Source organism: Colobus angolensis, unplaced genomic scaffold, assembly GCF_000951035.1.
Source record: "Colobus angolensis palliatus isolate OR3802 unplaced genomic scaffold, Cang.pa_1.0 Scaffold295, whole genome shotgun sequence".
NCBI classification, from domain to species: Eukaryota; Metazoa; Chordata; class Mammalia; order Primates; family Cercopithecidae; genus Colobus; species Colobus angolensis.
This window is the reverse complement of record NW_012116210.1, coordinates 1,139,563-1,154,742: the sequence shown is the minus strand read 5'-3', so window position 1 is coordinate 1,154,742 and position 15,180 is coordinate 1,139,563. Positions and strand designations below refer to the sequence as shown.

The window sequence follows — 15,180 nt, the reverse complement described above, 5'->3', positions numbered from 1 at the left end:
AAAGCAAATGAAAGATAATTAATATTCTCTTAAGCTGGAGAATTTAATGCTAGCAAAGGATGGTTTAGTAATTTTAAGAGGTTTGGCTTAAAAAATGTTAAGATAGCAGGAGAAGCAGTTTCTGTTGACCGAGAGGCAGCAGATGAGTTCCCAGATGCTAGTATGCTTTGATCTGTGTCCCCACCCAAATCTCATGTCTAATTGTAATCCCCAGTGTTGGAGGTGGGGCTTGGTGGGAGGTTGTTGGATCATGGGGGCAGTTTCTCATGGTTTAACACCACCCCCCCCCCCGCCCACCAAAGCTGTCATCACGATAGTGAGTTCTCACAAGATCTGATCGTTAAAAAGTGTGTGCATCTTCCCCATCTCTCTCTTCCTCCTGCTCCGGCCATGTTAAGATGTGCCTGCTTCCCTTTCACCTTCTGCCATGATTGTCAGCTTCCTAAGGCCTCCTCAGAAGCAGAGGCCATTCTGCTTCCTGTACAGCCTGCAGAACCATGAACCAATTAAACCTATTTTCTTCATAAATTACCCAGTCTGAGGTATTTCTTTATAGCAATGCAAGAATGGAGTAATACAGATTCCATTAAGAAAATCATTGAGGAGAAGGGATATCTGCCTGAAGAGGTCTTTAATGCATGCAAAAGTGTCCTATTCTGGAAAAAAATGGTATAAAGGTCATTTATTAGTAAGGAAGAGAAATGAGCACCAGGATTTAAGGCAGGAAGGGACAGGCTTACTACTGTTTTGTGCAAATGTAGTCAGGTTTCTGGTCAGGACTGCCCTTATCTATAAAGCTGGTGAGGCCGGGCGGGGTGGCTCAAGCCTGTAATCCCAGCACTTTGGGAGGCCGAGACGGGCGGATCACCAGGTCAGGAGATCGAGACCATCCTGGCTAACACCGTGAAACCCCGTCTCTACTAAAAAAAAAAATACAAAAAACTAGCCGGGCGTGTTGGCAGGCACCTGTAGTCCCAGCCACTCAGGAGGCTGAGGCAGGAGAATGGCGTGAACCCGGGAGGCGGAGCTTGCAGTGAGCTGAGATCCGGCCACTGTACTCCAGCCTGGGCGACAGAGCCAGACTCTGTCTCAAAAAAAAGCTGCTGAGCCTTGAAGGGAAAAGATAAATGCCAGCTGCCAGTCTTTTGGCTATACAGCAAAAGGGCCTGGGCAATAAGAACCCTTTTTCTGGACTAGTTCCTTTGATGTTTTGTCCCTGAAGTCAGGAAGTACCTTGCCAGTAAGGGACTGCCTTTTAAAGTTCTTTTGGTACTGGACAGTGGTCCTGGTTAACCCACGCAGAACCCGCATGAGTTCAACACTGAAGGCATTAAAGTGATCTGCTTGCCCCAAACACAGTGTCTCTGATTCAGCCTCTAAATCAGGGGGTCATAGTGACCTTTAAGGCTCTTTACACACAGTACTCTATAGAAAGGATTGTCTGCGCTATGGAAGAGAACTCCAATAGAACCTCATGAAAGTCTGGAAGAATTACACCACTGAAGATGCCATCATTGTTTTAGAAAAAACTGTGAAAGCCATCAAGCCTAAAATAATAAATTTCTGCTGGAGAAAACTGTCTAGATGTTGTACCTGACTTCACAGGATTTACAACAGAGCTAATCTAGGAAATAATGAAAGAGATTTTGGATATGGCTAAAAGGTGGGGAGTGAAGCGCTTTTTTTTTTTTTTTGGAGATGGAGTCTCACTCTGTTATCCAGGTTGGAGTGCAGTGGCACAACCTTGGCTCACTGCGACCTCTGCCTCCCGGGTCAACCGATTCCGCTGCCTCAGCCTCCCGAGTAGCTGGGACGACGGGTATGTGCTACCACACCCGGCTAATTTTTTGTATTTTAGTAGAGACGGGGTTTCACCATGTAGACTAGGATGGTCTCCATCTCCTGACCTCATGATGCGCCCACCTTGGCCTCCCAGAGTGCTGGGATTACAGGCGTGAGTCACTGTGCCCAGCCTGAAGCGTTTTAAGATACCAGTCTTGGCTGGGCGTGGTGGCTCACTCTGTAATCCCAACACTTTGGGAGGCCGAGGCGGGCAGATACTGAGGTCAGGAGATAGAGACCATCCTAGCCAACATAGTAAAACCCTGTCTTTACTAAAAATACAAAAATTACCTGGGCGTGGTGGTGGCGCCTGTAGTCCCAGCTACTCGGGAGACTGAGGCAGGAGAATCACTTGAACCTGGGAGGCAGAGGTTGCAGTGAGCTGAAATGGTGCCACTGCACTCCAGCCTGGCGACGGAGAGACTCCGTCTCAAAAAAAAAAAAAAAAAAAGATATGGGTCTTGAAATTCAAGAGCTAATAGATAGACACTTGTTGGAGATGGGTGCTTCCAAATGACTGCCAGACAATGAGGAAGACATAGAAAAAGCAGTGCCAGAAAACAAATCAACATTAGAGCATCTGGCAGGGTTCTGATTATTCAAGACTGCTTTTGACTTCTGTGCACTCTTCTATGATACAGACACTGAAACTAAAGCAGATGGCAGAAAAAGAATTGGTACTGTATAGAGACATTTTTAGATACATTAAGAAACAAGAAAGTTAGAGGGAACTTACAGTGTGTTTCCATAAAGTTATGCTGAGCATGCCTGCCTCTCCTGCCTCCCCTTCCACCTCTTCTGCCTCTGTCACCTCGGAGACAACAAGCCCAGCCCTTCCTCTTCTTCCTCCTCTTCAGCCTATTCGCTGTGAAGACGAGGATAAAGACCTTTATGATGATCCACTTCCACTTAATAGTAATATATTTTTTCTTCCTTATGATTTTTTTCTAGCTTTATTGTAAGAATATAGCATATAGTACATATAACATATAAAATATGTATTAATCAACTGTTCATGTTATTGGTAAGGCTTCCAGTCAGCAGTAGGCTATTAGTAGTTAAGTCATTGGAAAGTGTGAAGTTATATACAGATTTTTGACTGTGCCAGGGATCAGCATCTGTAACTCCTCTGTTCGAGGGTCAGTGGTATGCCACTGTTGTAGAGTGGCTCTGGATGGAGAGAGGAAGTACGATAAAACAAGTACATCTTGTTGCAGTAAAAAGTAACCTGAAGTAGATGATTGTCTGTCTAGACCAAAGAATAAAATGTTTTAGCTTTGCATCTTAAAGTATCTTGGTGGTCTCCTAGGAAATTTGGTACTTCTTAATAGAGTTACTCTACCTTAAAAAGAAAATTTAAAATCTTAAGTCGGTTATCAATATTGCATCTTCAGCATTTTTGTTTCACACTGTCAGTCTTTTATTCTCTGTGTGTGCTTGATCATAACTCAGGTTTTCCTCTGGATCTCTTACGCTGTGAAAGCCTTCTTGGTCTGGACCCTGCAACTTGCAGCAGAGTTCTAAACAAAAATTACACACTGCTTGTTTCCATGGCTCCCCTCACCAATGAAATCCGGCCTGTCAGCAGCTGCACCCCTCAGGTAAAGACCTACTTGGAGGACACTTGGTAGTGTCATGAGTCCCGTCAGTTTTGTTTTGTTCTCTATCTGCAGATACCAACTATTAAAATCACTGAATCATAGAAAGCAATTTTGTATTTTATGTCTTTATAAGATGATATGTTCAATTTGTGGAGTGTGATTGATATATTTTATATATGTATCACCTAGTGACTTGTGACACATTAGATTAAAATTTATTCATTTACAGAATATTTTAAAGGGAAGGTTTTAGGATGCTCCAAAAAGGAAGCTGGCATCATTTTGAGGGATCAGATAAATTTAATTAGGAAAAGTTAAATGTCTTCGAAGTGGGGCTGTGATTCTGAATAAGCTGAAAAGAAAAGATGGTGCTTGAAAGCTAGAACTCTGGCTGACTGTATAATTTATATGTGAAAATTCCTTCTGGACTTTTACTTAAGATAAATATATATATATATCAGTTGCATTCATATGTATACTTAACAAGGAAGTTGTGGCCTGTGCCATTTTCAGAGTGGAGATTATGTTGCTGTTCTTCAGTGCTACATCTTACCTGGTTTCCTAGATAATGCAGGGTTTAATGGTGTAGCAGAAAGGAAGGGATTCTTGTACACAGTTAATTTGCCTATGTTCTAGCTGCCTCAGTGAGGATCCTGTCTTCACACCAATTTTGTCTTTAATATTCAGCAAGAGATTTGCATCTAACTAACCTTTTTAAAATAATTCTTTGTGCACACCCCCCAACCTCCTCCAATTCTTTAACACAACCTCCAGACATGGTAGGAATCCATGAACTGCCAAATAAATGGTAAAATGGATGGAAGGGTAGGTGATTCCTTTTGTGAAAATTCTATGTGATTAATGATAATAATAGCTAACACTTTAATATCAAGTTTATTATATTCCAGGTACTATTTTAAGCTTTTTCAACAACCTTACAACATCCTCTTGAGGTAGATTCTTTATTGCTATTTTATAGATTGAGCAAAATGAGGCACAGAGAGCTTAAGTAATCTTCTTAAGGTGATATGGATAAAGGCTGCTTAAGGCTGGATGGATAAAACCAAGATTCCAAACTAGGCAGCCTTCTCCAGAGTCCATTCTCTTAATTGAAGTGACAAGACATAATTTCTTAATTCCAGTATAAAATTGAAACTATTAATGAAACATTTAAAATTTACTTTCATGAGGATAATTACAGTTAACCTTTATGTGAAGGGATTTGCTGTTTGTAAGACTGTTCTTGGTCACTTATGTAACACTTTATTATAACTTTATCTTAACTGTTCTATGATTGTAGCATATTGGACCAGCTATCCCAGAAGTCAGCTCTGTCTGGTTTAAACTGTACATTTATCATATCACTGGACAGGGACCACCATCCCTTTTATTGTCCAAAGGTACAAGACTTCGAAAACTGCCAGATATATTTCAGGTATGTGTGTGAGGTTTGGATGATTTTTTTGTGTATATGAGCAGTACGCTAGATAACTTCTTAATATTTTCCTTATTTCTGAATGCCATTTTACCTGTTAATTTCTTTTCAATAGAGTTATGATCGATTGCTAATAACATCTTGGGGTCATGATCCTGGAGTAGTTCCTACCTCAAATGTGCTCACGATGTTGAATGATGCTTTAACACATTCTGCAGTTTTAATTCAGGTACATTCATCTTATTTGAAATAATCAGTTTTGACTTTTTATTATAAAGATAATTTTTCTAGCTTTCTATATTGAGTTGTAATAAAATATCAGTCATTTGAAATTTATAAAATTGAATGTAAAAAATCAGAGATGTGGATTTTAGTCCTGGCCCTTTGGCAGTGTGGGAGTGGCAGAAATAACATGAACTTTGAGGTTAGACCCAGGTTTGCATTGCAGCCTAACTTCTGCTAGCTGCGTGACAATGATTTTTTTTTTTTAATAATAGCTTTACAGTAGTTTCCCCATCTGGGGGGGATATATTCCAGGACCCCCAGGGGATGCCTGAAACCACCAATAGTAACCCTATATATAGTATGTGTTTTCCTGTACATACATACCTATGATAAAGTTTCATTTATGAATCAGACACAGTAAGAGATTAACAGTTACTAATAAGAAAATAGCATACTGTAATACAAGTTATATGAATGTGGTCTCTCTCAAAATATCTTGTTATATACTATACTCAGCTATTTTCAGACCTTGGTTGACCACAGATAATAACTAAAACCATGGAAAGCAAAACCTCAGATAAAAGGGGACTACTGTATTGAGTATATAATTCACGTGCTGTACAACTCACCAGTTTAAATTGTGCAGTTTAGTGGGTTTTAGTGTGTTCACAGATACGTACAGCCATCACCACACTCAATTTTAGCACATTTCATTACCTTAGAAAGAAACCCTGCATCCTTTCGTGATCACTCTTCTATTTTCTCCCTGCTACTCCCCTCCTTCCCCCCAGTCTTAAACAACACTAATCTGCTTGTCTCTACAGATTTTCCTAATCTGGGCATTTATATGCATGGAATCATATATAACATGTGGTCTTTTGTGACTGGCTTCCTTCATTTAACATAATGTTTTCAAGGTTCATCGTGTTGTTGTATCAATACTTCATTCCTTTTTATGGCCAAATAATGTTCCATTGTATGGATATGCCATGTTTTGTTTATTCCTCCATCAGTTGGTGGACATGTGGGTTGTTTTCACCTTTTGGCCATTATGAAGAATGCAGTCATAAACATTTGTGTACAAGTTTTTCTGTGGACATATGTTTTCATTTCTCTTGGCTATATATATATAGGGATGGAATTACTGGGTCATATGCTAATTCTATGTTTAAGCATTTAAGGAACTGCCAGACTGTCTTGCAAAGTGGCTGCGTCATTTTACATTCCCACAGACACTTGATATTATGTGGCTTTTTGATGATAACCACCCTAGGGGGTGTGGAGTGGTATCTCATTATAGTTTTGATTTACGTTTTCCCTGTGGCTAATGATGTTGAGCCTCTTTGCATGTGCTTATTGGGCTGTGTGGCATTTTTGTGATAAAGCTTACACTTTATTTCCCACCTATAACGTGGAGATACCAATATCTATTGTATAATAACAAACACAATAATAGCCACTAATGGTAGGGTAGGCAGTTTATGCTCATAGAATTGAGAGAATGAAATGAAAATGTACGTATCAAATGTGTAGCACACTTTCTGGCACATAATAGGTTCTCTGTAAAGATTTCGTCAGTTCATCTTAACAATTGAATGTGCTTATTTTGTGCTAATTAATGTGAATATGCAAATAGGACAGGGCCTACCATCTTCAAGGAATTTAAGGATGGTGGGAAAAGGCGCATAAGCACTCAGTTTCAGTTTATCGAATAGAATTACATATAGTGGAAGACTTAAAAAGAAGTATCCAGTCCAGCCTTGGGGCAAGGAGAAGGGCTTAGGGGAGGTTCCTTAGAGAAAGTGAGACCCAGGCTGAATACAAAAGGAGGGGTCAGGATGATTAAATCTCTGGGCAAGAATTTTTTTTTTTTTTAATTTGCTGCTATTTTTCTAGTGCCCAGCACAGTGCTTAGGTCATAGTAGTTGTCCAGTTAGTGTTTGTGGAATAAATAAATAAGAATATGAAGTGACATAGCATGCCAGGGGCAATAGCTGTTCAGTGTTTTTGAGGGGTGAGTTGGAGCATGAGGGAGTTATGGTCAGAGATGAGTCTGAAGAAGTAGGTGGGCCCTGCAGTGCCACATGCCTTGAGTGTTCTGTGGAGCTGAGACGTTGACCTGTAGATTGATGGTAGCAATTGCAGGGGGGTAACTGGGATTAACATGGTCAAATGTGTTTTAGGAATCAACCTTGGGATGATATTGAGAATGGAAGGGAGTGGGGAGACACCTGAAACAAGAAGACCGGTTAGGACTGTGTGTAGTAGTTTAGATAAGAGATAAAGATAGCCTGGATCAAGGACATGGTAATAAGAATTGAAAGGAAAAATGGATTTAAGAACTACTGCAAATATACAATTAGTAGAATTGATCAGGTATCTGAGAAAGAGATGGGAAGAGGGAAGAAAGATTCTGAGGTATTTGGCTTGTGACAGTAGAAGGGTGGTGATACCACTACTCTAGGGAACACGGGAGGAGGTGATATCACGGGAGGTGGTGATACCATTACTCTAGCGAACACGGGAGGTGGTAATACCACTACTCTAGGGAACACGGGAGGAGGTGATATCACGGGAGGTGGTGATACCATTACTCTAGCGAACACGGGAGGTGGTAATACCACTACTCTAGGGAACACGGGAGGAGGTGATATCACGGAAGGTGGTGTTACCACGATACCACTACTCTAGGGAACATGGGAGGTAGTGATATCACGGGAGGTGGTGATACCACTACTGTAGGGAACACAGGAGGAGGAGCACATTTATGGGGCAGTTGATGCATTGTGTTTATGTGGTGCCTGTGATAATTGGAAATACTCTGAAATTCAAATGAGAGGTTAGACAAGAGTGATGAAGTGTGTCAGCATCAGCTGGTAGATGGTAGTTGAAACCATGAGAGGATGAAATTAGCTAGGGAAAATATGTAGTATGGGGTAGTCATGGGAGATAGCATCATAGAATGGGCTAGACATGGACTTAAGTCAGACTGCCTAAACTCAGATCTTGGTTCCATCATTTACTAGTAATCTTGGGCAAGTTAAATACCTTTTGTGTCTTTACCTATAAACTGGAGATAAAGTTCCTATCTTGTTAAGGTTTTTGAAAAGAATGACTTGAGCACTGTGTTTAGCACATGAGAGGATCTCAGAAAATGTTACTGTGTTAGTAGTGGCAGTAGAAGTAGAGTGAAGGAACAATGGGTGATTCTATGAGCTTCAGTTTTCCTTACCTTTAAAATGAAGGGTCGCTGGGTGTAGTGGCTCACACCTGTAATTTCAGCACTTTGGAAGGCTGAGGTGAATTGCTTGAGTCCAAAAGTTGGAGATCAACATGGGTAACATAGTGAAACCCTGTCTTAATTTATAGTAACAAATCTTTTTTTGAATAAAGTAAAATGAGAGTGGTGGTTGCCAAGGTCATTTCTGTAGGTGGTACTCTGTAGGTCAAGCTAAATTAGGTGTTTTTTTTTTTTTTTTTTGGGTGGGGGCTAATGCAAAATATGGATAGAAAAACAACCAAATCAGCAGACAGTACCTGTTTTTATTTATTTTTTTGAGACAGGGTCTCACTTTGTCACCTAGGCTGAAGTCAGTGGCATGATCACAGCTCACTGCAGCCTTGACTTCCCCAGACTCAAGAGATCCTCCTGCCTTAGCCTCCGTGGTAACTGGGACTGCAATCTCACACCACCATGCCTGGCTAACTTTTTATAGAGACAGGGTTTCACCATGTTGCCCAGGCTGGTCTTGAGCTCCTGGGCTCAAGTGATCCACCTGCCTTGACCTCCAAATGTGCTGAGCTTATAGGTGTGAGCCACCACACCAGGCTGACAGTACTGTTTTTAAAGTGTTTATTAAGGAGTTTTGCTTTTGCTAAAGAAAAATGCCTTTTTAATTAAATTTGATGGAAATAAATTTACCTTATTGGAATTTTAAACGTGTTACAAATTTAAGATTTTTAGTTAAAACCATAATTTATTGTAGCCATCTGGTTTAGGGAATCAAAGAAAGCTCTGAGAAATATATTTAAATTGTTATATGAAACAACGGAAAGAGTATGCTTTCCTTCGGATATATCAGGGTTTCTTGAACTTGAATAATGTATGGGTCTCTCTTAAAGGGAAAAATTTACAGATCCTCAGTATTAAATTTCTGTTATAACAGTTCTAAATACATGTAGACGTTGTTAAATTCTTCATGCTTGTTGTTATTACACAACTACAAATTCAAGTCAAATTTTGGAATTAAATATAAGCAAAGCTTTAAAACAAAACTCAAATGAACAATATTAATTGAATGTGATACATGAAACTGAGTTACCATTTGCAACATGAGAGTGAAGTGGGTAGACTCAGATTTTTTAATTTTTGAACTAATAGTACGTTCACATGATTCAAAAATAAAATATTATTAAAAGGTATAGAGCCCAGGTGCAGTGGCTCACACCTGTAATCCCAGTACTTTGGGAGGCTGAGGCAGGTGGATCACCTGAAGTCAGGAGTTTGAGATCAGCCAGGTCAACATGGACAAACCCAGTCTCTACTAAAAATACAAAAAAAAGTTAGCCGGGTGTGGTGGCGGGTGCCTGTAATCTTAGCTACTCAGGAGGCTGAGGCAGGATAATTGCTTGAAGCTGGGAGGTGGAGGTTGCAGTGAGCCAAAATTGTGCCATTGCACTCCAGCCTGGGTAGCAGAGCAAGACTCTGTTTTAAAAAAACAAAGTATTACTCCCCTGCTAACCCTGTCTACCAAGTTTCCACTCCCCATCTCTCTTCCAAATCAGATAATTTCATCTGTTCATTTCTCCTGTATCCTTCCAGTGTGTCTTTATGCATATGCAAGTATCTGCACACAGATATGCTCCTTACCTTTTCCATTTAGCAGCTGGAGATCTTTCCATTGCAGGTCATAGTTTTCTTTCATTTATGCACCTCCACTGAAGTTATGTCTCCTAATTTAATTAACCAGTCCCCTGTTGGTCGACATTTTGGTTGTTTCCAATTTTATGTAATTATAATATTGTAGCAAGTAATTCTGAATATATTTTATTTCAGGGCAGGTTTTTGAGTTTTGCACTCTTAACCTGTGGTACGCTATGTGATTATGGAGATTCTTCTGCCACTTTTCCTTCTTAGAACTCTAGCTAACCTTTGTGTGAATAAACTTGGTCTCATTCACTCTTCACTTGGCTAACACCTGATTTACCTGTTAAATTAGCCTCCTTTTTTTGCATTGGCCTATACATTCAATTTGAGAAACATTGCCTTGTAGGTTATTACACATGTAAGATTATCACTGCTTGCTGTAGAAAAATAGAAAATTGTTGAAAGAATTTTGATGAGGTATTAATATGGAATATACTATTATGTGACACAATCTTATTTACTTTTGAGTATCAGTGATTGGAAGTGAAGGTTTCTTGTATACCTTTTAACTTTTGTTTATGTTTAGGGGCATGGTTTGCATGGGATAGGAGAAACTGTCCATGTCCCATTTCCATTTGATGAAACAGAACTACAAGGAGGTACCTTTTGAATTGTATCTATTGACTTTTTTTTTTTTTTTTTTAAATTATTACTCATGTCAACAGTTTGGTGGAAAACATGGCAGGAAATCTTAAAATTTTTAGGTTCTAGGTTCTTTGCTATTAAAGAGTGTTGGCAAAAGGTAGTTTTTTGTCGTGTGCTTTGCTCTCCACAAAGAACTGTTAGAATAAGACCCATTTAGGATTTTTGAAAGACTACTAGTCTGTCTTGGGAGTAAAGAGAATAAGTAGGTATCTGCCTAGACGGAAGACTTTTCTCTATTTCTCCTTTTTTATCATTCACACAACTGTCTAATACTTCATAAAGTCTAAGGAAAAAAAATAATTGTTTACCTGGAGATGCAGATAGTGACAACAGGATCTGAAAATTTATAAAATCTCAAAAACTGCTTAGTAGATCCTTTGCCATGGGGGATTATTGTGTGAATTATAAAAAAGAGATTTCTTTATATTTGAATATAGAGCATTTTTCTTTTTTATAAGTTCACATATTTATGAGAACTTGAGTTAAGATACAATTAATTTAGGCATGTGATTTCAAGTACATTGTTAGCTTTAGTTTCAGTAAGAATAACAACTTTATATACTTCTTTATTGGAATCAATTATGATGTATTAAAGTATAAAAGTAGTTCTAAGAGTTGTTTAATAAAGTATGTTTAAGCTGTTGGCGTGTTATTAGAAACTGTTCACTAATGTGATGTCCATTCTGTTCGTAGAGTTCACTCATGTCAATATGGGTGTTCATAAAGCATTGCAGATACTAAGGAACAGAGTGGACTTACAGCATCTCTGTGGATATGTCACCATGTTGAATGCTTCCAGCCAACTTGCAAATAGAAAACTCAGTGATGCTTCTGATGAGAGAGGTTAGCCAATAGTTGGATTCTTTGAATTAAGATAATTGGTTTTGAGTTTAACCCAGTGTTATATGAAAAGCTGCAGACCTTTGTGAGGATGTTGAGTTATTGAATACTCAATATTCTTTCACTGAAGCATGAGGAAATATTTTAGAACATCATTTGGACAAATATCAGTTGTTCAAATGAAGAAAATAGGATTGGGGTACAGAATGGTTTGGGGTTTTTGGGCGCTTTACTGTCATATCTGTGTTTATAAGGCTTTGCATTAAGTTAGCTTTATAGGGTGATGGTTTCAAAACTCTAGTCTCTTTATACAAATGTTTCCAAAATTGACTTAATAGTTTTCCCTTTCACCTTTTTCTGTCAAAAGGCACCATTGTCTTAATTATCTAGGTCTAAAATCTTACCTTTGTCGCATTCTTTCCTTTTTTCCACTATGTTCAGTTAGTTTCCAAGTTCTGTGGATTAGGCTTTAGATAAGTCTCTCATGTCCATTTCATCCCCTTTCTCTTCATTTTAAATTCTCTATGACTGCTCTTCTTGTCTGGGTCTTGAAGTTTAAACCTTTAACATTTGCTGTTGCAACCGTTCCCTGCTTAGCCTTTCCGGCCTCTCCTTTCTATCTCCAATCTGTCCTACGTATTGACAATAGCTAATTTTTCTTAGATACCACTTACTTTTTTTTTTTTTAATTTGAAAATCCATTTCCAAATCACCTTCTCATGCTTACTAGTTGTTTCTGCTCTGGCATAATATTGGCATATATGTGGTTTGGGTTGTCATGGTGCCAGTTCTTGTCCATTGACTTTGGGAGATCTTTCATTATCTCCCATTGATTGACAGTATTTCATGAGCCTCTTAGTTTGAAATTCTGAGAAAATGTGATTGATTACTTGCCATCCAGTAGATTGGATTGGCTCCCGTCGAGGTAGGTACTTACCCCATCTCATTTGTCTTTGGCCAAATAGTTGACTGCCAAATATTGTAGGGGCATTTTCTAGAGAAGAGGACTATTAATTAAGCAGTCATTTCAAAGTATGTCTATTACAGCTGTCCTTTTTTATGTCATTCATTCCACAAACATTTATGGAATACTTGCTTAGGTACTGGAGCAATTTAATAAGACCAGGCCAGGTACAGGCTCACGCCTGTAATCCCAGTCCTCTGTGAGAGCCAAAGCAGGAGTATTGCTTGAGTCTAGGAGTTTGAGACCAGCCTGGGCAATATAGCAAGACCCTGTCTCTACAAACACACACAAAAAAGAAATAAAAAAGACAATGTTGTTCCAAGAATTAAAACCCTAGAGAGGAGATGCATGAGTCAGTATACAGTGTGGTGTTACTGACTATGATGGGGTCTGCATAAAGCGCTAACACAGCACAGAGAAGGCCTCCTAGAGAAGGTGAAGTTTGAGTTTTGAAAATTGAAGAGTTAGGTAGACAAAAGATAATGTGTTTTTGGAGGATGGCAGCCTTTCAGGCAGAGGGAATTAGGAAACAGTAGTTCATTGTGGCCAAAAGAAAGAATTTGTTGTACAGTAGTAGAATATCAGAGTAGAGAAGTAGGTAAGGTCTGAGGGGTCTTGGAGGATCTTCTGTGCTAAAGATACAAGTCAGAAAAGAACTTTGAAGAGTAATAACATAATCAGGCTATGTATTTCCACAGGGGTGCAAATGGCTTCAGTAACTTGTGTCCTTCTTTTTGAATTTTGGTTTCTTTAGGCTGGGGTTTCTCAACCTCAGCACTATGTGCAGTTTGAGCTGGATAATTCTTTTTTGTGGAGGATTGTCCTGTGTATGGTCGGATGTTTAGCATTCATTGAATAGCATCCGTGTCTTCATTCATGTCCCTTGGGGATCAAGATTGCTCCCCTGTTTAAAACCACTTCTTTAAGCCAAGGATTATGCATTTTCTTTCTGTCATCATTATTATTGTCTGAAGTCTTTTCCATGTTAAGACTGATTTATTGGCAGCTTCTGCTAACTGCTAGAATCCTAATATTGTGTGTGTACTTTAATTTTAAGGAGAACCTGATTTGGCTTCTGGCTCAGATGTAAATGGGAGTACAGAGTCATTTGAAATGGTCATTGAGGAAGCAGCTATAGAGTCAGCAACGAAGCAAACCTCTGGTATGGTGCTAAAACTTTTTGCAATTTTATTGGACTAATTTCTGAGGTTTAACTTTTATGTTAAGATATTTGCATGCCATTTGTCTGTTTTTATTATTCATAATAGATTTTTAAATAAGAGTTTTCTAGGAAGCCTTTTTACATACTTAGAAAAATAATTCAAGTATTATAAAATTATGACTTGAAAATAACTTATTAATAACCTTATTCCTGTGGTAAATGTTTTGATTCATTCTCTCATCTTACAGATGTCTTGCAATACTCTTTTTTGGGCAAATGACTACTTTGAACATTGGATGAAAGCTGTGTACCTTCTCAGACATGTTTATACCCAAAATATGCCTGTCCTGTTTAGAGATTAACTGGCCCCTTCCAATTTCTTCCTCCCCTGCCAAGCCCACTGGTAGATATCAGTGGGGCAGGAGTAATCTATGAACCTCAGGTTAAGAAACCCTTGTCAGTTATATATAATATATATAAGTAGATATATATGATAAAAAAGTAAATTTATGTATCCTTTCTTAGGTGCCACAACAGAAGCAGATTGGGTTCCTCTTGAGCTGTGCTTTGGAATTCCACTGTTCAGTTCTGAATTAAACCGGAAAGTTTGTAGGAAAATTGCTACACATGGCCTTTGCAGAAAAGAGAGGTGAGGGCTTGCTTATATTCACTGTCATATTTTCATATCAGTTTTTAAGTTGTCAGCGAATAGTTACTATATCTTTACTTTCTTTTATTCCACACATGAACACAGTAATTGTTCTGTATATATTTGTTGATTGAATAGAGATCACTAGTTTAAGGGTTTTGCTGTATTTTTCAAAATTAAATTTCACTAGATCAGAAATTAGTCACAGGCAAACATTTTGGGCACATGTTTTGATTATATTTATTTAGTAATCTAGGTGAGGTGAGGGTGTGGTGGAATGGGCATGCCGATGTGGAGTATGAACCTAAGTTTTAAAAAATGTATGTCTGCAGAAAATGTCTCTGCATTTGTCTCAATCCTAACATACACACACTCATGTTATATTCTGTTAATAGTGATTGGTTTTTGAGGTGGAATTATGGTGACTTTACAAAATTTGCTTCACTTTCTACATTTTCTAAAATGAATATGTATTCTTCCTTAAAGATGACATGTAGGTTTTATCTTACATGCCAGCACATATCTGTTGTGAGTAGCTGCTAAGAGGCAATGTTGTAAAGGTTCTGAGGCAAACTGGGTTAGCAGGAAAGAATATAATGGAATCTAATTGTCACGATAGGTGGCTTGGAGAGGTGAAATCCACAAGTCAATATCTTCTTGACTTATTTCAGAAAATGAAGTTGGACAATAATTCATTTAAGTGGCGTAATGTAGCTTTTATCAGAAAATGAAGAGTACTCAGTTGACAATTTCAACGTCTATTCTCTGAAAACAAAATAATATACATAAATAAAAAATGGAAATACTATAGAACTTTAAAGATTACCACTATAATTTTTACTGACTTACATATTTGAAAAATATTTAGGTGGGTTGGTGTGTGTTTAATC

At 38.5% G+C, this 15,180-nt stretch overlaps 1 protein-coding gene across 1 annotated transcript in view; it reads left to right on the top strand.

Annotated features, from left to right (window-relative positions):
* Positions 1-15,180, top strand: part of FAM91A1 (family with sequence similarity 91, member A1) — a 49,308-nt gene that overhangs the window by 28,596 nt on the left and 5,532 nt on the right. Inside the window, exons 16-22 of the mRNA XM_011949273.1 lie at positions 3,295-3,443; positions 4,744-4,878; positions 4,994-5,107; positions 10,557-10,629; positions 11,369-11,518; positions 13,537-13,641; positions 14,167-14,290. Coding sequence (XP_011804663.1) covers positions 3,295-3,443; positions 4,744-4,878; positions 4,994-5,107; positions 10,557-10,629; positions 11,369-11,518; positions 13,537-13,641; positions 14,167-14,290 — 850 coding nt within the window. The remainder of the gene's footprint in view (positions 1-3,294; positions 3,444-4,743; positions 4,879-4,993; positions 5,108-10,556; positions 10,630-11,368; positions 11,519-13,536; positions 13,642-14,166; positions 14,291-15,180) is intronic.